Source organism: Mustelus asterias, chromosome 2 (genome assembly GCF_964213995.1).
Source record: "Mustelus asterias chromosome 2, sMusAst1.hap1.1, whole genome shotgun sequence".
NCBI lineage: Eukaryota > Metazoa > Chordata > Chondrichthyes > Carcharhiniformes > Triakidae > Mustelus > Mustelus asterias.
The window spans coordinates 26,207,592-26,231,621 of record NC_135802.1 but is presented as its reverse complement, the minus strand read 5'-3'; the positions used below and the strand labels follow the sequence as shown (position 1 = coordinate 26,231,621).

Sequence of the window (24,030 nt, the reverse complement as noted above, 5' to 3'; positions counted from 1 at the left end):
AGTAGCTGCTGTTATGCCTAGCGAGTGTACTGTTTTATTCTGATCAATCTTGGTGTAGTTTATTAAACTCCAGTTCAAACAACTTTTAAGATATGTCACAAAACATAAAGTAAATGTTTGTACTATATTAATGTAACCAAGTGGAGAGGGAATGATAAGGGATGAAATAGCATTATATATGACCACGTTATCTTATAAACGGAATTAACCTGTTCAAAGGTAAAATTTCAATTCCTTCATTAAAGTACCGAAGAAAAGAGTTTCACTCCCATGTCAGTGAATTAATCACTGCATGAAATCAACACCAAACCCTTTAAAATCATCATCAGGGAGGGACAAAGACATGAGAAAATCCTCTGGCTCCAATGTTGGATGGAAACTTTGCAATTTGTTGGACTTGAGCCCAGGAACAGGAAGTCACCTCTTAGTAAACAATGTTCGCAATCATTTATCAAAAGATATAAAATCATTCAGTTTGTCCATCAGGCACGTAAGCAAAAACCAGCCAGGATCTCAAAGCAGAGTTAATAATTCCACAAGTTAGGAGGGGTGACATGCATCCCTACATCCAAGGTACAAGAGCCAAAATAATCTCGGATAAGGTGGTTCAAAATTGTGAAGAACTGTTTTACTATTTGGCCATCCCACACTATTTCATGGAATCCCTCCAATGCAGAAGAAGGCCATTCAGCCCATCGAGACTGCACCAACTCTCTGGCAGAGCATCTTACCCAGGCCCTATCCCAGTAACCCCACGTATTTAGCCTGTTGATCCCCCTAACCTACACATTTTGGGACACGAAAGGGCAATTTAGCATGGCTAATCCACCTAACCTGCACACCTTTGGAGTGTGGAAGAAAATGGAGCACCCGGAGGAAACCCACAGAGACACGGGGAAAACTTGCAAATTCCACGCAGACTGTCACCCGAGGTGGGAATTGAACCCAGGTCCCTGGTGCTGTGAGGCAATAGTGCTAACCATTGTGTCACCGTGCTGCCCACTATGCAACAAGCAACTTGCAGAATTGTGAAGGACAGGAAAACAGTATTACCCCATATTAATATGCTGTAACATTGGACCAAGCAATGGAATGTGACCAATAGCATTGCTGCCTCACATCTCCAGGGACCAGGGTTCAATTCCCGGCTTGGGTCTGTGCAGAGTTTGCGTGTTCTCCCCATGTCTGCGTGGGTTTCCTCCAGGTGCTCCGGTTTCTTCCCACAGTCCGAAAAACGTGCTGGTTAGGTGCATTGGCCATGCTAAATTCTCCCTCAGTGTACCCGAACAGGTACCGGAGTGTGGCGACTAGGGGATTTTCACAGTAACTTCATTGCAGTGTTAACTTGTGACGCTAATAAATAAACTTTTAATAAAACTTTAAACCACATGCTGTGTACCAGGATGTCAGCTGAGTAATAAAGCGAAACCTTAGCTAAAAACAATTAAATGGTGCTCTGTAAAACCGCCTGTTTATATTAAGTGAAGAAACGCAGTGTGGAATCTGTTTAGTAGACATGATACACCTTGAAGCTCTGCAATGATTTCTGGCTTCATGGAAATCCCCGATGTCTGATAGGTTTGTGGCAATGCTCAGCCTAGGTGTTACTGTACAATCATTAAAAGATGGGATGGGGAACATAGAAGCAGCTCACCTCAATCTGAACCCATTATATGGAGATCAAGATTCGGAGAGATGGTGACACAGTGGCAATATCCAGAGGCCCAGCCTAATGCCCTGGGGACACAGGTTCAAATCCCAAAATGGCAGCTGGTGGAATTGAAATTTAATTCGTAAAAACTCTGTTCTCATAGTAATGATGACTATGAACTATCGTTGATCGTTGTAAAAACCCATCTGGTTCACTAATGGCCCCTTAAGGGAAGGAAACCTGCCGTCCTTAACCGATCTGGCCTACATGTGCCTCCAGACTCACAGCAGTGTGGTTGACTCTTAACTAAGTTCAAGTTTATTGATTAGTGTCACAAGTAGGCTTACATTAACACTGCAATGAAGTTACTATGAAAATCCCCCAGTCGCCACACTCCGGCACCTGTTTGGGTGCACTGAGGGAGAATTTATCATGGCCAACACACCTAACCAACACGTCTTTCGGGCTGGGGGGAGGAAACCGGAGCACCCAGAGGAAACTCACTGCCCTCAGTTCAAGGGCAATAAGGGATGGGCAACAAATGATGGCCTTGCCAGTGATGCCCACATCCCATGAAGGAATGAAAGAAGTGTAGGCAACACTGGGGAGCAATATTACTCAAGTGAACACAACATTACAGCGACTGTGGGCTATTGCATTCGCTGCTCCCAATGTGGTCGACTCGACATTGGAGAGACCAAATGCAGGCTGTGTGGCCACTTTGCAGACCACCTTTGGTCCAAGTGCAAACAGGACCCAGACCTTCCTGTCGCTTGCCAATTCAACACACCACCCTGCTCTCCTGTCCACATGTCCGTCCCTGGTCTCGTGCAGTGTTCCACTGAAGTCCAACACAAACTGGAGTCACAGAGCCTCATCTTCCGAATGGGCACTTTACAGCTTCCGGACTGAACATTGAGTGCAACAACTTCAGAGCATGAGCTCCCACCTTCACCCCATTCCCATTCATTTTACTTTATTTCATTTCATTTTATCTTTTCTTTTTCATTTCTTCTATCATTTTATTTTTCCACCTTCATTTTTAAATCTCGCTTTCTGTCTTCCCCCCCCTCTCCGCCTCATCACTATCTCCTCTCTCACCCACTCCACTAGGGCCATCTGTTACATGCCTCAAGCTGTTTGCTTACCTTTGCCCTGCCATTTACACATTCCGATCTCTTAATGGCCGCTATCACATGCTGTCTACATCAACGGGGATGAAGCGCAATGGTCAAGAGTTTCAAGTTTTTCAGTGTCCAGATCACCAACAACCTATCCTGGTTCCCCCCATGCCAACACTATAGTTAAGAAAGCCCAGCAACGCCTCTACTTTCTCAGGAGGCTAAGGAAATCTGGGCATGTCTGCTACGACTCTCACCGACTTTTGCCGATGCACCATAGAAAGCATTCTTTCTGGTTGTATCACAGCTTGGTATGGCTCCTGCTCTGCCCAAGACTGCAAGAAACTACAAAGGGTCGTGAACGAAGCCCAGTCCATCACGTAAACCAGCCTCCCATCCATTGACTCTGGCTACACTTCCTGCTGCCTCGGATAATTAGGCCAGCATAATTAAGGACCCCACGGACCCCAGACATTCTCTCTTCCACCTTCTTCCATCAGGTAGAAGATACAAAAGTCTGAGGTCACATACCAACCGACTCAAGAACAGCTTCTTCCCTGCTGCTGTCAGACTTTTGAATGGACCTACATCACATTAAGTTGATCTTTCTGTAAACCCTCGCTATGACTGTAACACTACATTCTGCACTCTCTCGTTTCCTTCTCTATGAACGGTATGTTTTGTCTGTATAGCGCGCAAGAAACAATACTTTCATTGTATACCAATATATGTGACAATAATAAATCAAATCAAAATCCGCACCCTTCTTAGCCATGATCACCACCATTTACATTCCCTTTGTCTTCTTTTCTATGACATATTTGACAATTTCCGCCCCCCCCCCTCACCCTAACAGTATAAATGTCATCCTATTTTCTAATGCCTTCAGCTCTGATAAGAGGTCACCCAGACTCAGAATGTTGGCTCTATTCTCTCTCCACAGATGCTGCTGAGATTTTCCAGCATTTTCTGTTTTTATTGAAGGGACTGCCATGCACACAGTCCAGTAGAGAAGGCACAACCTTATAATTGGAGCCAGCCCATTCACGGATCAGGCCCCTTCATACAAAAGGTAGTGGAAATCAGGAACTGTCATCAAACAAAGAGCTGAAGGGAGGTGAATTGAACATGTCAAAACTGAAGTCGATATGGCAGCACGGTGGCCCAGTGATTAGCACTGTTGCATCACAGCGTCAGGGACCTGGGTTCGATTCCCAGGCTTATGTCACGGTCTGTGCGGAGTCTGCACATTCTCCTTGTGTCTGCATGGGTTTCTTCCAGGTGCTCTGGTTTCCTCCCACAGTCTGAAAGGTGTGTTGGTTAGACGCATTGGTCATACTTAATTCTCCCTCAATGTACCCGAACAGGCGCCAGAGTGTGGCAACTAGGGGATTTTTACAGTAACTTCATTGCAGTGTTAATGTAAGCCTACTTGTGACACTAATAAATACACTATAGATTTTTGTTAGACAAGGGTATTAAGTGTTGCAGAATCAAGGCATATAGAGGGAGTTAAGACACAGCTCAACCATAATCTATTTGAATCCTGGGTCAGACTCTGGGGGCTGAATGGCCTCCGATGTTCTCCCAGGCTGTCCAAATCGGCAAGTTCTGCAAATAGAAAATAGGACAAGATTTGTACTCCGCCTTCAGCTCTGACGAGGGGCCAGCCAGACTCAAAACATTGGTTCGATTCTCTCTCCACAGATGCAGTCAGACTTGATGTCCTTTAGGGAAGGAAATCTTCCGTCCTTATCTGGTCTGGCCTACATGTGACTCCAGAGCCACAGTAATGTGGTTGACTCTCATCTGCCCTCTGAATTGGCCTAGTGAGCCACTCAGTTGTCACCATCACCTTCTCAAGGGCAACTCGGGATGGAGAACAAATGCTGGCCAGCCAGCAACGCCCGTATCCCACGAACGAATAAAAAGAAGACCTGCTGAGATTTTGCAGCATTTTCTGTTTTTGTTTCAGATTCCAGCATCCGCAGAATTCCGCTTGTCTTTGAATATAGACTCTTCAGTCTTTTTGTATTGTACTCCAGAAAACACAGCAGGGAGTGATTGAGAAAGAAGGGAATATGCAATACAATACTTAGTTTGCAACTTTATTGTAAGCAAAGTACTTTGAGCCATTTCTGATGGATTGAATGTAAGTGCAAGACTTTAATAAACCAAGTTAACCAGTCCCAAGGTTTGACAGTGTATCCATGAGGGAGTAAATCATGCTTGTGTGGAGAAATCATTTTGACTGCGTAAGCTGAGCAGCTACACAAATTACTGAGGGACAAATTTGGTTGGGTGACGGGCAGTTTTCCTTCTGTCAGAGAATAGTGCACTTTATTGGACAGGTTTCTGCTCCATGCTGTAAACATTGATTCAGCGTGTGACGCCCCAAGTGCTTTCTGACTGAGGTGGGAATTATGTTGCCCAAGATGCAGTTATAGAATCATAGAATCCCTACAGTGCAGAAGGGGGCCATTCGGCCCATCGAGTCTGCACGACCGCAATCCCACCCAGGTCCTATCCCCGTAACCCCACATATTTACCCTGCTAATCCCCCTGACACTAGGGGTAATTTAGCATGACCAATCAACCTAACCCGCACATCTTTGGACTGTGGGAGGAAACCGGAGCACCCGGAGGAAACCCACGCAGACACAGAGAGAACATGCAGACTCCGCACAGTGAGCCAAGGCCGGAATTGAACCCAGGTCCTTGGTGTTGTGAGGCAGCAGTGCTAACCACTGTGCCACTGTGCCGCCCCTGATGTCATGATATTTCAGCATCTATGTGGCCTCCTGATCAGTTTTGATCATCTAAAGGGCTCAGTGAGGAATTTCCCACATATTATTTTTTTAGGCGACATGGGTTTTCATTAGCTTTTTCCCCACATCTCTCGGAAGATTACATAGTTCCTGGTGGGAAAGTCTGTATCATGACTCACCACGACTGTATGGGTGGGACAGCCTGTGCATTACAGTTTGAGGATAAGGGGCAAACCTTTTACAACTGAAGTGAGGAGAAATGTCTTCACCCAGAGGGTGGTGAATGTGTGGAGTTCACTACCACAGAATGTAGTTGAGGCCAAAACGTTTTCTGATTTCAAGAAGTAATTAGATATAGCTCTTGGGGCTAAAGGGATCAAGGGATATGGGAGGAGGGGGGGGATCAGAATATTGAATTTTATGATCAGCCATGATCGTGATGAATGGTGGAGCAGGCTCGAAGGGCCGAATGGCCTCCTCCTGCTCTTACTTCCTATGTTTCAATGTTACCTGCCCAACATCGTCATATACACTGATGAACCCTCCCTGTGTGTACTCACTTTGATGGAATGCTAGTCTCTCAAATTGTCTGAACTGTCCAAAAATATGAGTCAGAACGAAGTGTCATAACATCCTATAAAGGGAAGAGTTCTTGAAAAGGGCTGTAATACCCTGTTTCTAAAAGAACTGCCCCATATGTAAAGTTGAAAGAATATAAATTACTCCATAATATTAATGAAATCAATCATTTCCAACAAAAACAGAAAATGCTGGAAAATCTGAACAGGTCTGACAGCATCTGCGGAGAGAGAATAGAGCCAACGTTTACAGTCAGGATGACCCTTCGTCAGAGCTGAAGACCAAGAAAATCGGACAAGATTTATACCGTGAGGGTGAGGGGGGTCACTGTAAGTGGTAGAGATGGTATAGACAAAAAGACAAAGGGCGTGTATTTTGTGACAATGAGGATTGGGAATGGTGCTAATAGCATCCATTAAGAGACCGGAGTGTGTAAATGGCAGGACAAAGCTGCAGAGTGTTGGAATGTGGCAGAGGGCCCGAGTGGGGTGGGGGGAGTTGGCACGGCGAGGGGGGAGGGGGCAGTAAAACAAGATGGAGAGCAAGATTTTAGAAGTGGAAAATAAAAATAAGAGTATACAGTAATAAAAATGTGTGAATAAGATGAAAAGAGAAAGTAAAATAAAACAAATGGAAATGGAGTGGAGGTGGAGGTTTATGCTCTGAAGTTGACTAACTCCAATTAGGCACTTTACAACCTTCCAAACTCAACATTGAGTTCAACAACTTCAGAACATGAACTCTCTCCTCCATCTCGGCACCATTTCTATTTATTTTATTTCATTTCTTCTTTTCACCTTATTAATCCATTTTTATTACTTTATATTCTTATTTTCATTTTCCACTTCTAAAATCTCTCTTTCCATTTTGTTTCAGCCCCCAACTCCCCCCCGCCCACCCCACTCGGGCCATCCTGAACCTTTGTTCTGCCATTCACACACTCCGATCTCCTAATGGACGCTATAAGCACCATTCCTAGCCTTCAGCATCACCATTTACATTCCCTTTGTCTGCTTGTCTGTGCCAAGGTAGGTTGGTGCAAAAGGTTGGATCTCATGGGATAAAGGGGGAGGTGGCTAGATGGGTGGAGAACTGGCTTGGTCACAGAAGACAGAGGGTGGTAGTGGAAGGGTCTTTTTCCGGCTGGATGCCTGTGACTAGTGGTGTTCATGATGTGGAGATGCCGGCGTTGGACTGGGGTAAGCACAGTAAGAAGTCTCACAACACCAGGTTAAAGTCCAACAGGTTTATTTGGTAGCAAATACCATAAGCTTTCGGAGCAATGCTCCTTCGTCAGATGGAGTGGTCTCTCTCCATCTGACGAAGGAGCAGCGCTCCGAAAGCTTATGGTATTTGCTACCAAATAAACCTGTTGGACTTGAACCTGGTGTTGTGAGACTTCTTACTAGTGGTGTTCCGCAGGGCTCTGTATTGGGACCTCTGCTGTTTGTGATTTATATAAACGATCTGGAAGAAGGTGTAACTGGTGTGATCAGTAAGTTTGCGGACAACACAAAATTGGCTGGACTTGCAGATAGTGAGGAACATTGTCAGAGGCTACAGAAGGATATAGATAGGCTGGAAATTTGGGCAAAGAAATGGCAGATGGAGTTCAATCCAGATTAATGCGAAGTGATGCATTTTGGTAGAACTAACGTAGGGGGGAGCTATACGATAAATGGCAGAACCATAAAGGGTGAAGATACACAGAGGGACCTGGGTGTGCAAGTCCACAGATCCTTGAAGGTGACGTCGCAGGTGGAGAAGGTAGTGAAGAAGGCATATGGCATGCTTGCCTTTATAGGACGGGGCATAGAGTATAAAAGTTGGGGTCTGATGTTGCAGTTGCATAGAACGTTGGTTCGGCCGCATTTGGAATACTGCGCCCCGTTCTGGTCACCACACTACCAGAAGGACGTGGAGGCTTTAGAGAGAGTGCAGAGGAGGTTTACCAGGATGTTGCCTGGTATGGAGGGGCTTAGTTATGAGGAGAGATTGGGTAAACTGGGGTTGTTCTCACTGGAAAGACGGAGGATGAGGGGTGACCTAATAGAGGTGTATAAAATTATGAAAGGCATAGATAGGGTGAACAGTGTGAAGCTTTTTCCCAGGTCGGTGGTGACGTTCACGAGGGGTCATAGGTTCAAGGTGAGGGGGGGGAGGTTTAACACGGATATCAGAAGGACGTACTTTACACAGAGGGTGGTGGGGGCCTGGAATGCACTGCCGGGCAAGGTGGTGGAGGCGTACACACTGGGAACGTTTAAGACTTATCTCGATAGCCACATGAACGGAGTGGGAATGGAGGGATACAAAAGAATGGTCTAGTTTGGACCATAGAACATAGAACATAGAACATTACAGCGCAGAACAGGCCCTTCGGCCCACGATGTTGCACCGACCAGTTAAAAAAAAAACTGTGACCCTCCAACCTAAAGCAATTTCTTTTCGTCCATGAACCTATCTACGGATCTCTTAAACGCCCCCAAACTAGGCGCATTTACTACTGATGCTGGCAGGGCATTCCAATCCCTCACCACCCTCTGGGTAAAGAACCTACCCCTGACATCGGTTCTATAACTACCCCCCCTCAATTTAAAGCCATGCCCCCTCGTGCTGGATTTCTCCATCAGAGGAAAAAGGCTATCACTATCCACCCTATCTAAACCTCTAATCATCTTATATGTTTCAATAAGATCCCCTCTTAGCCGCCGCCTTTCCAGCGAAAACAATCCCAAATCCCTCAGCCTCTCCTCATAGGATCTCCCCTCCATACCAGGCAACATCCTGGTAAACCTCCTCTGCACCCTCTCCAAAGCCTCCACATCCTTCCTGTAATGTGGGGACCAGAACTGCACACAGTACTCCAAGTGCGGCCGCACCAGAGTTGTGTACAGTTGCAACATAACGCTACGACTCCTAAATTCAATCCCCCTACCAATAAACGCCAAGACACCATATGCCTTCTTAACAACCTTATCTACTTGATTCCCAACTTTCAGGGATCTATGCACACATACACCTAGATCCCTCTGCTCCTCCACACTATTCAAAGTCCTCCCGTTAGCCCTATACTCAACACATCTGTTATTCCTACCAAAGTGAATTACCTCACACTTCTCCGCATTAAACTCCATCCGCCACCTCTCGGCCCAACTTTGCAACCTGTCTAAGTCTTCCTGCAAACTACGACACCCTTCCTCACTGTCTACCACACCACCGACTTTGGTGTCATCAGCAAATTTGCTAATCCACCCAACTATACCCTCATCCAGATCATTAATAAATATTACAAACAGCAGTGGCCCCAAAACAGATCCCTGAGGTACACCACTTGTAACCACACTCCATGATGAATATTTACTATCAACCACCACCCTCTGTTTCCTATCCGCTAGCCAATTCCTGATCCAATTTCCTAGATCACCCCCAATCCCATACATCTGCATTTTCTGCAGAAGCCTACCATGGTGAACCTTATCAAACGCCTTACTAAAATCCATATATACCACGTCCACTGCCTTGCCCCCATCCACCTCCTTGGTCACTTTCTCAAAAAACTCAATAAGGTTAGTAAGGCACGACCTACCTGCCACAAAACCATGCTGACTATCACCTATCAATTCATTACTCTCCAAATAACTAGGGAGTGGCGCGGGCTTGGAGGGCCGAAGGGCCTGTTCCTGTGCTGTATTGTTCTTTGTTCTTTGTTCAACCCTATCAACTACAGCCACCCACCCCACCCTCACCCTCACCGTATAAATCTTTCCTATTTTCCTTGCCTTCAGCTCTGACAAAGGGTCACCCTGACCCAAAACGTTGGCTCTATTCCCTCACCACAGATGCTGTCAGACCTGCTGAGATTTTCCAGCATTTTCTGTTCTTGTTTTAGGTTCCAGCACCCGCAGTATTTTGCCCCCACTTGCTGTGACATTGTGAGATCAGCTACAGATTGCCACTGAAGTTAAATCAGAGAGCAATAAAAAGGCAGTTCGAAATATGTCAATCGTGTATTAAATAGCACTTTGCCACGGGACACCTGAAGTTTGTTTGAAGACTGTTATATACTTTAGCATTCCAGCAAAAGGTGATAACCATTAATTATTTGCGTCAGTGCCAATTTCAAAGTTGCCGTTATAATGTGTTAAATTCTCCCTTCACTTTGGGCAGAAGCAGCTGTGCTTATTGGGAAGTTCACGTCTTGCTAAAGTCCTGGCGATGTTAGGATAAAATTACCATCCCCGTGTTGTAACAGTAATGCTAATTAAGGTGTTGAATCTTTCATACTTAGCCTGTAAATTGTAGCTTGCATAATTAGCACAATGATAAATCATCACCTAATATTATTAGCAGTATCATTAGTAAATCATCTTGTACTGCTTCTTCAATTATATTGTCTGCCATCAAGCACTTAACAACTTCCAATTTACACTTTACCCATGAATTCAGTTTACTCAACTGTTCACCTTTGTGACAGAAAGTGTTGTAGTTGTTTTCTCCACAATATGCCTTGCTTAACCTTGTGCTGGAGGGAGGGGCAGTGCTGGCATAGCAGCGCTGTCAATGGACTGAGGGTGCTGATCCGGAGACCCAGGTTTGAATCCCATCACGGCAGATGGTGAAATTTGCATTCAATAAAAATCTGGAATTAAAAGTCCGATGGTGACCATGAAACCATTGTCGCTTGTTGTAAAAACCCATCTGGTTCACTAATGCTCTGTAGGGAAGGAAATCTTCCTATGCCCACATGCCATGGATGGTATTGGGAAAATTGAGTAGCTCTTTATAGATCTTGAGTTACGGTTAGATTGTAATATTTATTCTTTCAGGGAATGCAGGTGCCACTGGCAAAGCCAACATTTGTTGCCCATGCCTAATTTTCCCTTAAGGATGAGATGCTTCTAAGGGTTCTGAGGCAAGTGAGAATGGAAATTGCAGAAACACTGGCCATAATTTCTCAGTCTTCGTTAGATTTGTTTAAAAAAGGGTGGTAAAGGTAAGCCTAGCAACTACAGGCCATAGAAATTCATATGCTACATTACTCATTTATGTGACAAGCAAAATATTATTTGGCTTGACGGTAGCCTCCTGTTAATGGTGAACACCATAGAACATAGAACATTACAGCGCAGTACAGGCCCTTCGGCCCTCGATGTTGCGCCGACCAGTGGAACCAATCTAAAGCCCCTCTAATCTACACTATTCTAATATCATCCATATGTTTATCCAATAACCATTTGAATGCTCTTAATGTTGACGAGTCCACTACTGCTGCAGGCAGGGCATTCCACGCCCTTACCATCTCTGAGTAAAGAACCTACCTCTAACATCTGTCCTATATCTCTCACCCCTCAATTTAAAGCTATGTCCCCTCGTGCTAGCCATCACCATCCGAGGAAAAAGGCTCTCACTATCCACCCTATCTAATCCTCTGATCATCTTGTATGCCTCTATTAAGTCACCTCTTAACCTTCTTCTCTCTAACGAAAACAACCTCAAGCCCCTCAGCCTTTCCTCATACGATTTTCCCACCATACCAGGCAACATCCTGGTAAATCTCCTCTGCACCCTTTCCAACACTTCCACATCTTTCCTATAATACGGCTAATAATCAACCACTCGTGTTGATTTTGATTTGATTTATTATTGTCACATGTATTAATATGTGAAAAGTGAAAAGTATTGTTTCTTGCACGCTATACAGACAAAACTTACCATTCATAGAGAAGGAAACGAGAGAGTGCAGAATGTAGTGTTACAGTCATAGCTAAGGTGTAGCGAAAGATCAACTTAGTGCAAGTTGACTGTTGCTACAGCACTGTGGCAGTGTGAAACAGCTAGCTTTATCTGTTGCTTAGATCTTTCAGATACCTTGCCCTTCCAAGGTAATCTGAGGTAGACCGGACACTTTTCAGGGCCAAGAGTAATGCTTGTGTGATATGCAGTGTTAAATGATCTGATCAGGGTAGCCATTATCCCACAGGATGCCTTTGATGTGCTCTACTTCAGCATAAAGGTAGCATGGAGTGCAAATGGCCCAGGCCTTATTTACGAGGTTGCTGATAAGGCTAACCTGATAGCAAAGTTAAAAGTAGTTAAAGTTTATTTATTAGTTGCAAGTAAAGCTTACATTGACACCACAATGATGTTACTGTGGAATTCCCCTAGTCGCCACACTCTGGCACCTGTTCGGGTCAATGCACCTAACCAGCACATCTTTCAGACTTGGGAGGAAACCGGGGCACCCGGAGGAAACCCATGCAGACACGGGAGAACGTGCAAACTCCAGACAGACACAGTCCCTGGCACTGTGAGGCAGCAGTGCTAACCACTGTGCCACCGTGCCACCTATGGAATGGTAAAAATCCCAATATGTATAACAGGTAGGCTTGTGTTAGTTAACACCTTGGCAGGCTTCTCAACTATTATTTTATTTATTAGTGTCACAAATAGGCTTACATTAACACTACAGTGAAGTTACTGTGAAAATTCCCGAGTTGCCACACTCTGGCACCTGTTCAGATAGACTGAGGGAGAATTTAGCATGGCCAATGCACCTAACCAGCACGTCTTTCAGACTGTGTGAGGAAACCAGAGCACCCGAAGGAAACCCACACAGACACGGGGAGAATGTGCTGACTCCGCACAGACAGTGACCCAAGCCGAGAATCAAACCCAGGTCCTTGGCACTGTGAGGCAGCAATGCTAACCACTGTGCCACCATGATGCCCTTGGTAGATCATGTATTAGTACTGGTACATCAAGGAAGGAGAGTTCATTTACCTGCTGCCTTTCAAAAGGAGATTTTGAGCGCAGGATGGAGCCCATAAAGGCATGTAAGGAAATTATTACATGCAGCTGAGGATTTAAGTAGAACAAACATATCATCCACATACCAGAAATATGCAAGGCGTAGAAGAATAGATTTGAACAATCCCATGATTCTGTCATTCAGTCACTGAACAAATCTAAGTCCATTTTTATTAAATGGTGCTCTGGATTTGACGAACTCGCTGAGGATTGAGTTACACAACTCTGCCCGTTATTCTCTGAAAACTGTAAATCAGTGACCTTCTCTTTGTATTTTAATGTTTAAAGAGGATGGTAATAAGAAAGACTTGCAATGTATCTAGCACATTTCACCACCTCATGACATCCCAAATTGCTTTACAGTTAATCACATACTTCTGAAGTGTAGTCACTGTAGGTAACGCAGGTCATGTGACTGCCAAATTGTTCTCAGCTAGCTCTCAAAATCATCAAGGTGAATTTTTTGAAATTGATGTTGTAGGAGCTTTTCATAGACCCGTGTATTATGCTGGCTTTCATGTGAGGGATGTCTCTTTATTAACTACACCTTAGCAAATACAAAGAACTCACAAAGACAGTAATTCTGGTTGAAGACGTACTTTATTTTGCCCAGGCCTGGTCCACACGTGTGGGAGAATGATTGTGGCAGCTCAAATCATTCTAAGTTGCCTGGTTATCAGTAATACAATTACACATTTTTCAGAAATCATTTGCCCTCCTACTTTTGCTCATCCGAGCCGGAGTGAGCCAATCATTTTAGTATGAATCATTTACCTTGGCCAATAACATGCTACTCTCTGGCAGCATGAGAATTCATTGGTCCGAAGAATCCGAAAGCTCCTGCCCACTGTCTCTTAGCAACCCCAATTACGTAGGTCGTAGAGTTCAAGAGTTTCTTTCTAGGGGCACCATTGGGCAGGTGCCCCGATTGCCCTCTGTACTGGGAGATCTCCTGCTGCCCCCCCTTCCCCCGAATGGACACTGGGCCCCCCCCTGCCACTCGTCCTCCCTGCAGAGTTCCCTCCATTGCCGATTCTCCCCACCCCCCCCCACCGCCGCAGAGTTCCCTCCCTCGCTACCCGATGAACCCCTCCCCCTGCAGAGTTCCCTCCCTCCCCGATCACCGGTTGTTCTCCCCACCCCCTGGCAGAGTTCCCTACCCCCTACCCCTTCCCTGCCCCCCCCCCCCCCCCCCCCCGCTGATCACCCCCCTACCACCCCCAGGCAGAGTTCTCCCCTTTCCTCCCACCCCACCTGAACTCTCCACTTGTCCCCCCTCTGTCATGGCTCTGCCCAATCTGGCTTTGCCCCACTGGCTCCATCCCCACTCTGGCTCCACCCATTGGCACTGCCCTGGCACAGTTATGGTGCCTGGTGGGCACTGCTAGGGTGCCAGGTGGGCAGTGCCAGACTGCCAGGATGACACTGCCCCGTGGGCACTTTCCTGGTCCCTGTTGGTGGGAACCATACGTGATTCCCATCGGGGAGAACCTCAGCCAGTGAGCAGGTAAAGGTAACAGAGTCTGGACATTAGGGACTCGTTAATGAAATGCTAAGTATGTCATTAATATTTAGTAAGAGTTTTAACAACACCAAGTTAAAGTCCAACAGGTTTATTTGGTTGCAAATGCCATTAGCTTTCGGAGCACTGCTCCTTCGTCAGATGGAGTGGATATCTGCTTATCCACTCCATCTGACGAAGGAGCAGCGCTCCGAAAGCTAATGGCATTTGCTGCCAAATAAACCTGTTGGACTTTAACCTGGTGTTGTTAAAACTCTTACTGTGTTTACTCCAGTCCAACGCCGGCATCTCCACACATTTAGAGCAGCTTTGCACCCTTTCCTGGCACAAAGCCGATTTCGCCGGAAAAATAGTGTCAGTAAGATTGGGGGAGGCGAAAGACTGGGTGCAAAACTGATTTTTTACCTCTGGCCCATTCTCACTACCTCGCCTCCCCAAACATCAGACAGGATGAGGTCATAAGATCACGGCTAATGTGTTTGAAGTTATCGGGAGAAAACTCTTCCAAGGCTTTAGATACCGTTGCAGCCCGATTGAATTTTTGAGGTCAAAAATAGAAAGTTCTGGAAAATCTCAGCAGGTTCGGCAGCACCTGTGGAGAGAGAAACAGAGGGATTTTAGAATCATTGATAGAATCATAAAATCCCTACAGTGCGGAAGGAGGTCATTCAGCCCATCGAGTCTGCACTGACAACAATTCCCGTAACCCCTCATATTTACAATCCTAATTCCCCTGGCAATATGGGGCAATTTAACATGGCCAATCAACCTAACCTGCACATCTTTGGAGTGTGGGAGGAAACCGGAGCACCCGGAGGAAACCCATGCAGACATGGGGAGAATGTGCAAACTCCACACAGATAGTGACCTGAGGCCAGAATTGAACCCAGGTCCCTAGCGCTGTGAGGCAGCGATGCTAACCACTGTGCACTGTGCTGCCCCCAGTCGTTCTTCAGCCACTCCCACTGGTGGGATCTTCCAGTCCCGCCAATGGTGACCCCATTTTGCCGCCGCCCTCCACCACGGGTTCCCCAGCGGCAGAGGGTGCGAACAACGGGAAGCCCCGTTGACAGCAGCGGGACCGTAGGTTCCCACTGCTGGCCAATGGCGGGTTGCCTCTGCCGACTCGCCTCGGGGTTTGGGGGACACGAAAAGTCCCACCCACGGTTAACATATCGAGTCCAATGTGACTCTTCTTTGGGATGGAAAGGAGTAGACACATGATGGGGTTTATGCTGTGGCCAAATGAAAGGGAAGGCCTGCAACAGGGAGAGGGTGAGAGAGATTAAATAACAAAGATGGCATGGAACAAAGGGATGGTGTTGGCTATGTTAAAGAAACAAGGCAGCAGTTCAGAGTGAGTGTTGATGACAGAATAATGAACAGCTCTGGCTGAAAGCAAAAAGACACGAAAACATGCATCAGTCGCTTAAAGTAAGCACACAGGTACAGCAGGCAGTAAAGAAAGCAAAGATTATGTTGGCCTTCATAGAGAGGATTTGAGGATAGGGATAGGGATGTTTTGCTGCAATTGTATAGGGCACCGGTGAGGCCACACCTAGAGTATTGTGTGCAGTTTTGGTGTCCTTATCTGAGGAAGGATGTCCTAGCTACAGAGGGAGTACAGCGAAGGTTTACCAGGCTGATTCCTGAGTTGGCAGGTCTGTCTTATGAGGAGAGACTAAGTCGGTTAGGATTATATTCACTGGAGTTTAGAAGAGTGAGAAGGGATCTCTTGGAAATGTATAAAATTCTAACATGGTTAGACAGGGTAGATTCAGAAAGAATGTTCCCAATTGTAGGGGAGTCCAGAACCAGGGGTCATAGTTTGAGAATAAGGGGTAAATCTTTTAGAACTGAGGTGAGGAGAAATTTCTTCACCCAGGAGGGTGGTGAATGTGTGGAATTCACTACCACGGAAAGTAATTGAGGCCAAAACGTTGTTTGATTTCAAGAAGTAATTAGATATAGCTCTTGGGGCTAAAAGGGATCAAGGGACATGAGAGGGATGGGGGGATTAGGATGTTGAATTTGATGATCAGCCATGATCAAAATGATTAGCAGAGCAGGCTCGAAGGGCTGAATGGCCTACTCCTGCTTCTAGTTTCTATGTCTCTAAGTAATATACAGACTGACACTGAGGGGAAAAAAAATCAAAATGGAGGATAGAGTTGAGGGCCTGAAGTTGTTGAACTCGACGGTTCAGGCATTTCTGAAGTGCCTGATTGGAAGAACTGCTGCTGGGTCACAGTTCACCTAAAATGCTGTTGGGGAGGCAGTTCCAGGATTTTCACCCAGCAACAGGGAAGGTGCAGCACTTCCAGTGCTTAGGCCGATGCCAGGTGATCCATTCTTTAACTTTTCCATAGCAGTTTGGTACAACTCGGGAAAACACATGCCTGTTTGAAAAGTTTACTGTCACTTCTTAGAATCCGAGGTCATGTGATTTGATCAAATGGGCGACTCCAGTGACGATAGTCTTCGGTCATAACTCATTTCAGTTTGTGGCTGCCACTGATTGGAACGAGGTACAACGAGAGCTGAAGCAAACTCATTTTATTACCACAGATACCTTTCGCTGAAGGATTCAGGCTTTGTTGACTGATATCTGCACTTGCTAATCTGTCAATTCCCTTTCGCTGTGAATCTGTATTTTATTGTTTTTAGTGTTTAAATGAATTGTATTGTTGGGTAATTTCTGTTGCTGTGATGTTCACCTCTTGACCAGGTTGTTACTGTAAATGAGAATTGGCTCTCTCTGGCTAAATTAAGGTTAAATAAACAAATGAATGGCTTGGAGGTTAGCGAATGTTGTCCCATTGTTTAAGAAGGGGAACAGAGACTTCCCCGGGAATTATAGACCGGTGAGTCTCACTTCTGTTGTCGGCAAGATGTTGGAAAAAATTATAAGGGATAGGATTTATAGTTATTTGGAGAGTAATGAATTGATAGGTGATAGTCAGCATGGTTTTGTGGCAGGTAGGTCGTGCCTTACTAACCTTATTGAGTTTTTTGAGAAAGTGACCAAGGAGGTGGATGGGGGCAAGGCAGTGGACGTGGTATATATGGATTTTAGTAAGGCGTTTGATAAGGTTCACCATGGTAGGCTTCTGCAGAAAATGCAGATGTATGGGATTGGGGGTGATCTAGGAAATTGGATCAGGAATTGGCTAGCGGATAGGAAACAGAGGGTGGTGGTTGATAGTAAATATTCATCATGGAGTGCGGTTACAAGTGGTGTACCTCAGGGATCTGTTTTGGGGCCACTGCTGTTTGTAATATTTATTAATGATCTGGATGAGGGTATAGTTGGGTGGATTAGCAAATTTGCTGATGACACCAAAGTCGGTGGTGTGGTAGACAGTGAGGAAGGGTGTCGTAGTTTGCAGGAAGACTTAGACAGGTTGCAAAGTTGGGCCGAGAGGTGGCGGATGGAGTTTAATGCGGAGAAGTGTGAGGTAATTCACTTTGGTAGGAATAACAGATGTGTTGAGTATAGGGCTAACGGGAGGACTTTGAATAGTGTGGAGGAGCAGAGGGATCTAGGTGTATGTGTGCATAGATCCCTGAAAGTTGGGAATCAAGTAGATAAGGTTGTTAAGAAGGCATATGGTGTCTTGGCGTTTATTGGTAGGGGGATTGAATTTAGGAGTCGTAGCGTTATGTTGCAACTGTACACAACTCTGGTGCGGCCGCACTTGGAGTACTGTGTGCAGTTCTGGTCCCCACATTACAGGAAGGATGTGGAGGCTTTGGAGAGGGTGCAGAGGAGGTTTACCAGGATGTTGCCTGGTATGGAGGGGAGATCCTATGAGGAGAGGCTGAGGGATTTGGGATTGTTTTCGCTGGAAAGGCGGCGGCTAAGAGGGGATCTTATTGAAACATATAAGATGATTAGAGGTTTAGATAGGGTGGATAGTGATAGCCTTTTTCCTCTGATGGAGAAATCCAGCACGAGGGGGCATGGCTTTAAATTGAGGGGGGGTAGTTATAGAACCGATGTCAGGGGTAGGTTCTTTACCCAGAGGGTGGTGAGGGATTGGAATGCCCTGCCAGCATCAGTAGTAAATGCGCCTAGTTTGGGGGCGTTTAAGAGATCCGTAGATAGGTTCATGGACGAAAAGAAATTGGTTTAGGTTGGAGGGTCACAGTTTTTTTTTAACTGGTCGGTGCAACATCGTGGGCCGAAGGGCCTGTTCTGCGCTGTAATGTTCTATGTTCTATGTTCTATGCTCGCCTATTTCAGAGGTGAGTGAGGAGTTAACCACATTGCTTTGGGTCTGCAGTCACCTGTAGGCCAGACCGGGTAAGGATGGCAGATTTCCTTCCCTAAAGGACCTTAGTGAACCAGATGGGCTTTTATGACAATCCAGTAATTTTATGGTCACTATTACTGAGGCCAGCTTTTGATTTATTGTTGTCACCTGTATTGAGATACAGTGAAAAGTATTTTTTCTTGCGAGCTGTAACAACCAAAGCATACCATTCACAGAGTACATAGGGGAGGAGGAAAGGATAGAATGCAGAATGCAGAGTTAGTCACAGATAGGGTGCAGAGAAAGATCAGCTTAATATACGGAAGGTCCATTCAAAAGTCTGATGGCAGCAGGGAAGAAGCTGTTCTCGAGACGGTTGGTACGTGAACTCCGACTTTTGTATCTTTTTCCCAATGGAAGGAGGTAGAAGAGAGAATGTCAGGGATGCGTGGATTATGCTGGCTGCTTTTCTGAGGCAACGGGAAGTGTAGACGGAGTCAATGGATGGGAGGCTGTTTGAGTGATGGACTGGGTTTTGTTCACGACTCTTTGTAGTTTCTTGCAGTCTTGGCCAGATCAGGAGCCATACCAAGCTGTGATACAACCAGGAAGAATGCTTTCTATGGTGCATCTGTAAAAAAGGATCCAGTCGCAGGGGGAGGAGCCGAACCCCAGTCCACGGAGTTTAGAGATGAGTTTTGTAGGGATAATGGTGTTGAAGGCTGAGCTGTAGTCGATAAATAGGAGTCTGACATCAGTGTCCTTTTAATTCCGGAGTTATTTCGTTCATTGAATTTAAATTCCTCCAGCTGCTATGGTGGGATTTGTATAAGGAGCATTATTCCAGCCTTCTGGATGACTAGTTCAGTAAGGATACCACTATGTTGCCATTTCCTTACAGTTAATATAGGGATTAGTTCCACTACATCTAGGACTGGCTAAGATTAATGAGGATGTGGAGATGCCGGCGTTGGACTGGGGTAAACACAGTAAGAAGTTTAACAACACCAGGTTAAAGTCCAACAGGTCCAACCAAATAAACCTGTTGGACTTTAACCTGGTGTTGTTAAACTTCTTACTAAGATTAATGAGCGCAGATCTTCATAAAAATTGATTTTTGAACAAATTAGTACCAGGCCAGCACTTATTGCACATCCTTCTTTCCCCTGGAAAGTAGCGTGGCAGTGAGTCACCTTCTTGCATCGCTTCTGGCTCACCTACCGTGCTGTTAGGGAGGGAGTACCAGGATTTTAACCCAGCAACAGTGAAGTAATAGCATTTCCTGTGCTTAGGTCAACTAGGAATTCAAATAATATAAAAGCCAAACACTGCAGATACTGGAAATCCAAAAATAAAAACAGAAAAAGCTGGAAATATACTCAACATCATCTGGAGAGAGAAACAGGGTTAACACTGAATAGGTTATAACTCTTCTTCAGAACTGGAATTACAAGTCCATCAATGGAGGTAATTCTGATGGCGACAATCTGAGGTGATGGGTGAAGAGTAGCACCTAGTGCAATAGTGCTAATACAGTAAATAAACCTAGCAATAACATTGCAATTGTGTGTGTGTGTGTGTGGTGGGGCGGGGGGCGGGGGGGGGGGGGGGGGGGGCGGGGGGGGGGAGGGGGGATGCAGTAGCATAGTGGTATTGACACTGGGCTAATAATCCAGCATCCAGATCAGCAACAACCTGTCCTGGTCCCGCATGCCGACACAATAGTTAAGAAAACCCACCAACGCCTTTACTTTCTCAGAAGACGAAGGAAATTTGGCATGTCCGCTACGACTCTCACTAACGTTTACAGTTGCACCATAGAAAGCATTCTTTCTGGTTGTATCACAGCTTGGTATGGATCCTGCTCTGCCCAAGACCGCAAGAAACTACAAAAGTTCATGAATGTAGCCTAGTCCATCACGCAAACCAGCCTCCCATCCATTGACTCTGTCTGCACTTCCCGCTGCCTCAGCAAAGCGGCCAGCATAATTAAGGACCTCACGCACCCCGGACATTCTCTCTTCCACCTTCTTCCCTCAGGAAAAAAATGCAAAGGTCTGAGTTCACATACCAACCGACTCAAGAACAGCTTCTTTCCTGCTGCTGTCAGACCTTTAAATGGACCTACCTTGCATTAAGTTGATCTTTCTCTGCACCCTCGCTATGACTGTAACACTACATTCTGCACTCTCTTCTTTCCTTCTCTATGAATGGTATGCTTTGTCTGTATAGTGCGCAAGAAACAATACTTTTCGCTGTATACCAATACATGTGACAATAATAAATCAAAACAAATCAAAGTAGCCCCAAGGTAATGCTCTGGTGACCTGAGTTCAAATCCCACCATGGCAAATTTAAATTCAATAATAAAATCTGGAATTAAAGTCTAATGATCACCATGAAATGTAGTAAAAGCTCACCTGGTTCACTGATGTCCTTTAGGGAAGGAAATCTGCCGTCTTTACCCGGTCTGGTCTGTATGTGACACCCAAAGCCACAGCAATGTGGTTGACCCTTAAATGCCCTCTGGGATGAGCAATAAATGCTGGCCTGGCTGGCCTGGCCCACATCCCATGAATGATTAATGAAAGATCAAGCAGACGATGCACTGACCGGAGCTGGCCATTCCCCACAGCGTAAGGCCTGAAGTGAGATTGTATTCAATTGCTGCCACTGATTGCTGTGTATAATTGATGATGGTTCAGTTGGCTTACTGCTATCTTTTATTTTTCCAAGGCTGAATTTTACGTGCTAGTGAGGGCTATTTATACGCTGGGACACAGTGCCTCCTTGATTGCTCTCACGACTGGATCAGCGGTTCTATGTTTCTTTCGGTGAGAAATATTTATTTATAACATTCACAGTAAATGGTGGTTCTTGGGCAGAGATGGGTAGGGGGTGTATTGTATCTATGATTGATGTAGTCTTGATGAGCTTGAAACGGTTTAAGCTGCTTTCCGATGTTTGTAGTATAAGGGTATGTGGCATCGTAAGGGTTAATGCGGGACTGGGAAACAGGTGCTGCCCATGGTATGATGTAGCGAGTCACATGTTAGTACACAGAGTACAGTAGAAGTACAGCAGAAGCCAACATGGAGACAGCACCCATGCAGGGCTGTATCTCATGGATGTGAAAAGTTATGAGTTGTGAATAAACACTCAGGGCAGAATTTTGCCACGGGAATTGTAGTGTGCGGGACACATACCATGCAAAGGTCTAAAGCACTAAATAGGAGACAATCTACCGAAAGATGGAGGGAAAGTAAATACTAAACTTCAACTTACATGTGCATCACTTCCAAATGGTAGGACCAAAGAGCATTGGACATCAACCCACTTTGGGTGATATTTTCCGGCCTTGGGGCGAGTGCGGCTGGAAAATCACGACCTTAATGTTTAACTATAGATCACCGTGATCCTGTAATCCGAGTGAAGACCCAGAACGTGGCTCAATGACCAAGGGTGAGGTCCTCTGGCCTCCTTGCGGTGTGTTTCTTGGCGATGGGAAGCAGCTCACCGTTGGCCAGCAGTGGGATACAAAGAACAAAGAACAGAACGCACAGGAATAGGCCCTTTGGCCCTCCAAGCCTGTGCCAATCATGATGCCCTCACTAAACCAGAAAAAACCTGCTGCCCTTACTCGATCCATATTCCTCTAATCCCTCCCTATTCATGTACCCATCCAGATGCCTCTTAAATGTTGATAATGTGCCTGCTTCCACCACCTCCTCTGGCAGCGCATTCCAGGCACCTGCCGCTCTCTGCGTGAAAAGCTTTCCCCACACATTTCCTTTAAACTTTCCCCCTCTCACTTTGAACCTGTGCCCCTTATAATTGACACTTCCACCCTGGGGAAAAAAGCTTCTGACTATCCATCCTGTCGATGCCTCTCATAATTTTGTAGACCTCTATCAGGCCTCCCCTCAGCCTCCATCTTTACAGTGAAAACAATCTTAATTTATTCAACCTCCCTTCTGATCCCACCACCATCAATGGGATTCCTCATTCAGTCCATCCCATGCCATTGGGAAACCCACAGTGGGACCATTGGCGGGACTGGAATATCCTGCCAGTGTGAATGGACGGAAGGCTGTGCCCTACACTACCTACAGGTGTGGCTCCCAGAGGCAGCATCGGATTGTGGACCGGTGTTATAGATCACAATGGTAAATAGGGAAGAGAAAGATCCTTCTCAGAAAGAGTTTAAAATCTCCCCATTGCAGCATTCAATTGTTTCTTAAATAATTCCAGAGTGTCACCTCCATTGCTGTAGCCAAGTGGACGGGTCACTGTGAAAAGAATGACTTGCTGATATCAGCCCTAACTTTGCTTTTGAACTTGTGTTTTCTTCCAACACTTAATGCTAATTTTCCATACTGTTTATCATCGTATACAGTTAATTGTCCAGGTGTATTTTCCCATACAATTTATTATCTTAACCAGTATTTCCCACACCTCAAATCTTTGTGATTTTTTTTCGTTCGTGGGACATGGGCGTTGTTGGCTGGCCAACATTTATTGTCCATCTCTAGTTTCCCTTGGCTAGGCCATTTCAGAGGGCAGGTGAGAGTCAACCACATTGCTGTGGCTCTGGAGTCACATGTAGGCCAGACCAGGTCAGGACGGCAGATTTCCTTCTCTAAAGGACATTAGTGAACCAGGTGGGTTTTTCCCGGAAATTGTCAATGGTTTCATGGTCATCAGTAGATTCTTAATTCCAGATTTGTTTCATTGGATTCCAATTCCACCATCTGCTGTGGCGGGATTCGAACCCGGGTCCCCAGAACATTAGCTTTGTTTTTGGATTAATAGTCTAGCGATAATACCACTAGGCCATCGCCTCCCATGTTAAGAGAGACATGGTGAATGGTTAAGGATATGGGCCAGAATTTTACATGCGGCATGCGGGCAGTGTGGGACCGTAAGTGGGCACATTTCCTGGCTCCGCATGAGCTCAGTTAACAATCGCAATATCACACTGACCAGCGTGAAACATGTTGGTATAAGGTCAGCGGGGTTGGCAGGGCCAGTCACAGTGGGTGGCGGGTGCACATTTCCTGCCTTTTCCTCATTTTTATGATCTCATGATTCTCATGATGTTCTGAATGGTTCAGATCTGGAATGCACTGTCTGAGAGTGTGGTGGAAGCAGATTCAATCATGGTTTTCAAAAGAGAATTAGCTCTGAAGAGAACATTTGCAGGATGAGTTAGAAAAGTGGGGGAGTGGCATGAAGTAAATTCCTCCTGCGGAGAATCCTGCCGCAAGTAACTCACCTCCTGACTCCCCAAAGCCTGACCACCATCTACAAGGCACAAGTCAGG

At 45.7% G+C, this 24,030-nt stretch overlaps 1 protein-coding gene across 1 annotated transcript in view; it reads left to right on the top strand.

Moving 5' to 3' along the window:
- Positions 1–24,030, top strand: part of vipr2 (vasoactive intestinal peptide receptor 2) — a 186,316-nt gene that overhangs the window by 95,483 nt on the left and 66,803 nt on the right. The window contains exon 5 of the mRNA XM_078227681.1: positions 21,444–21,541. Coding sequence (XP_078083807.1) covers positions 21,444–21,541 — 98 coding nt within the window. The remainder of the gene's footprint in view (positions 1–21,443; positions 21,542–24,030) is intronic.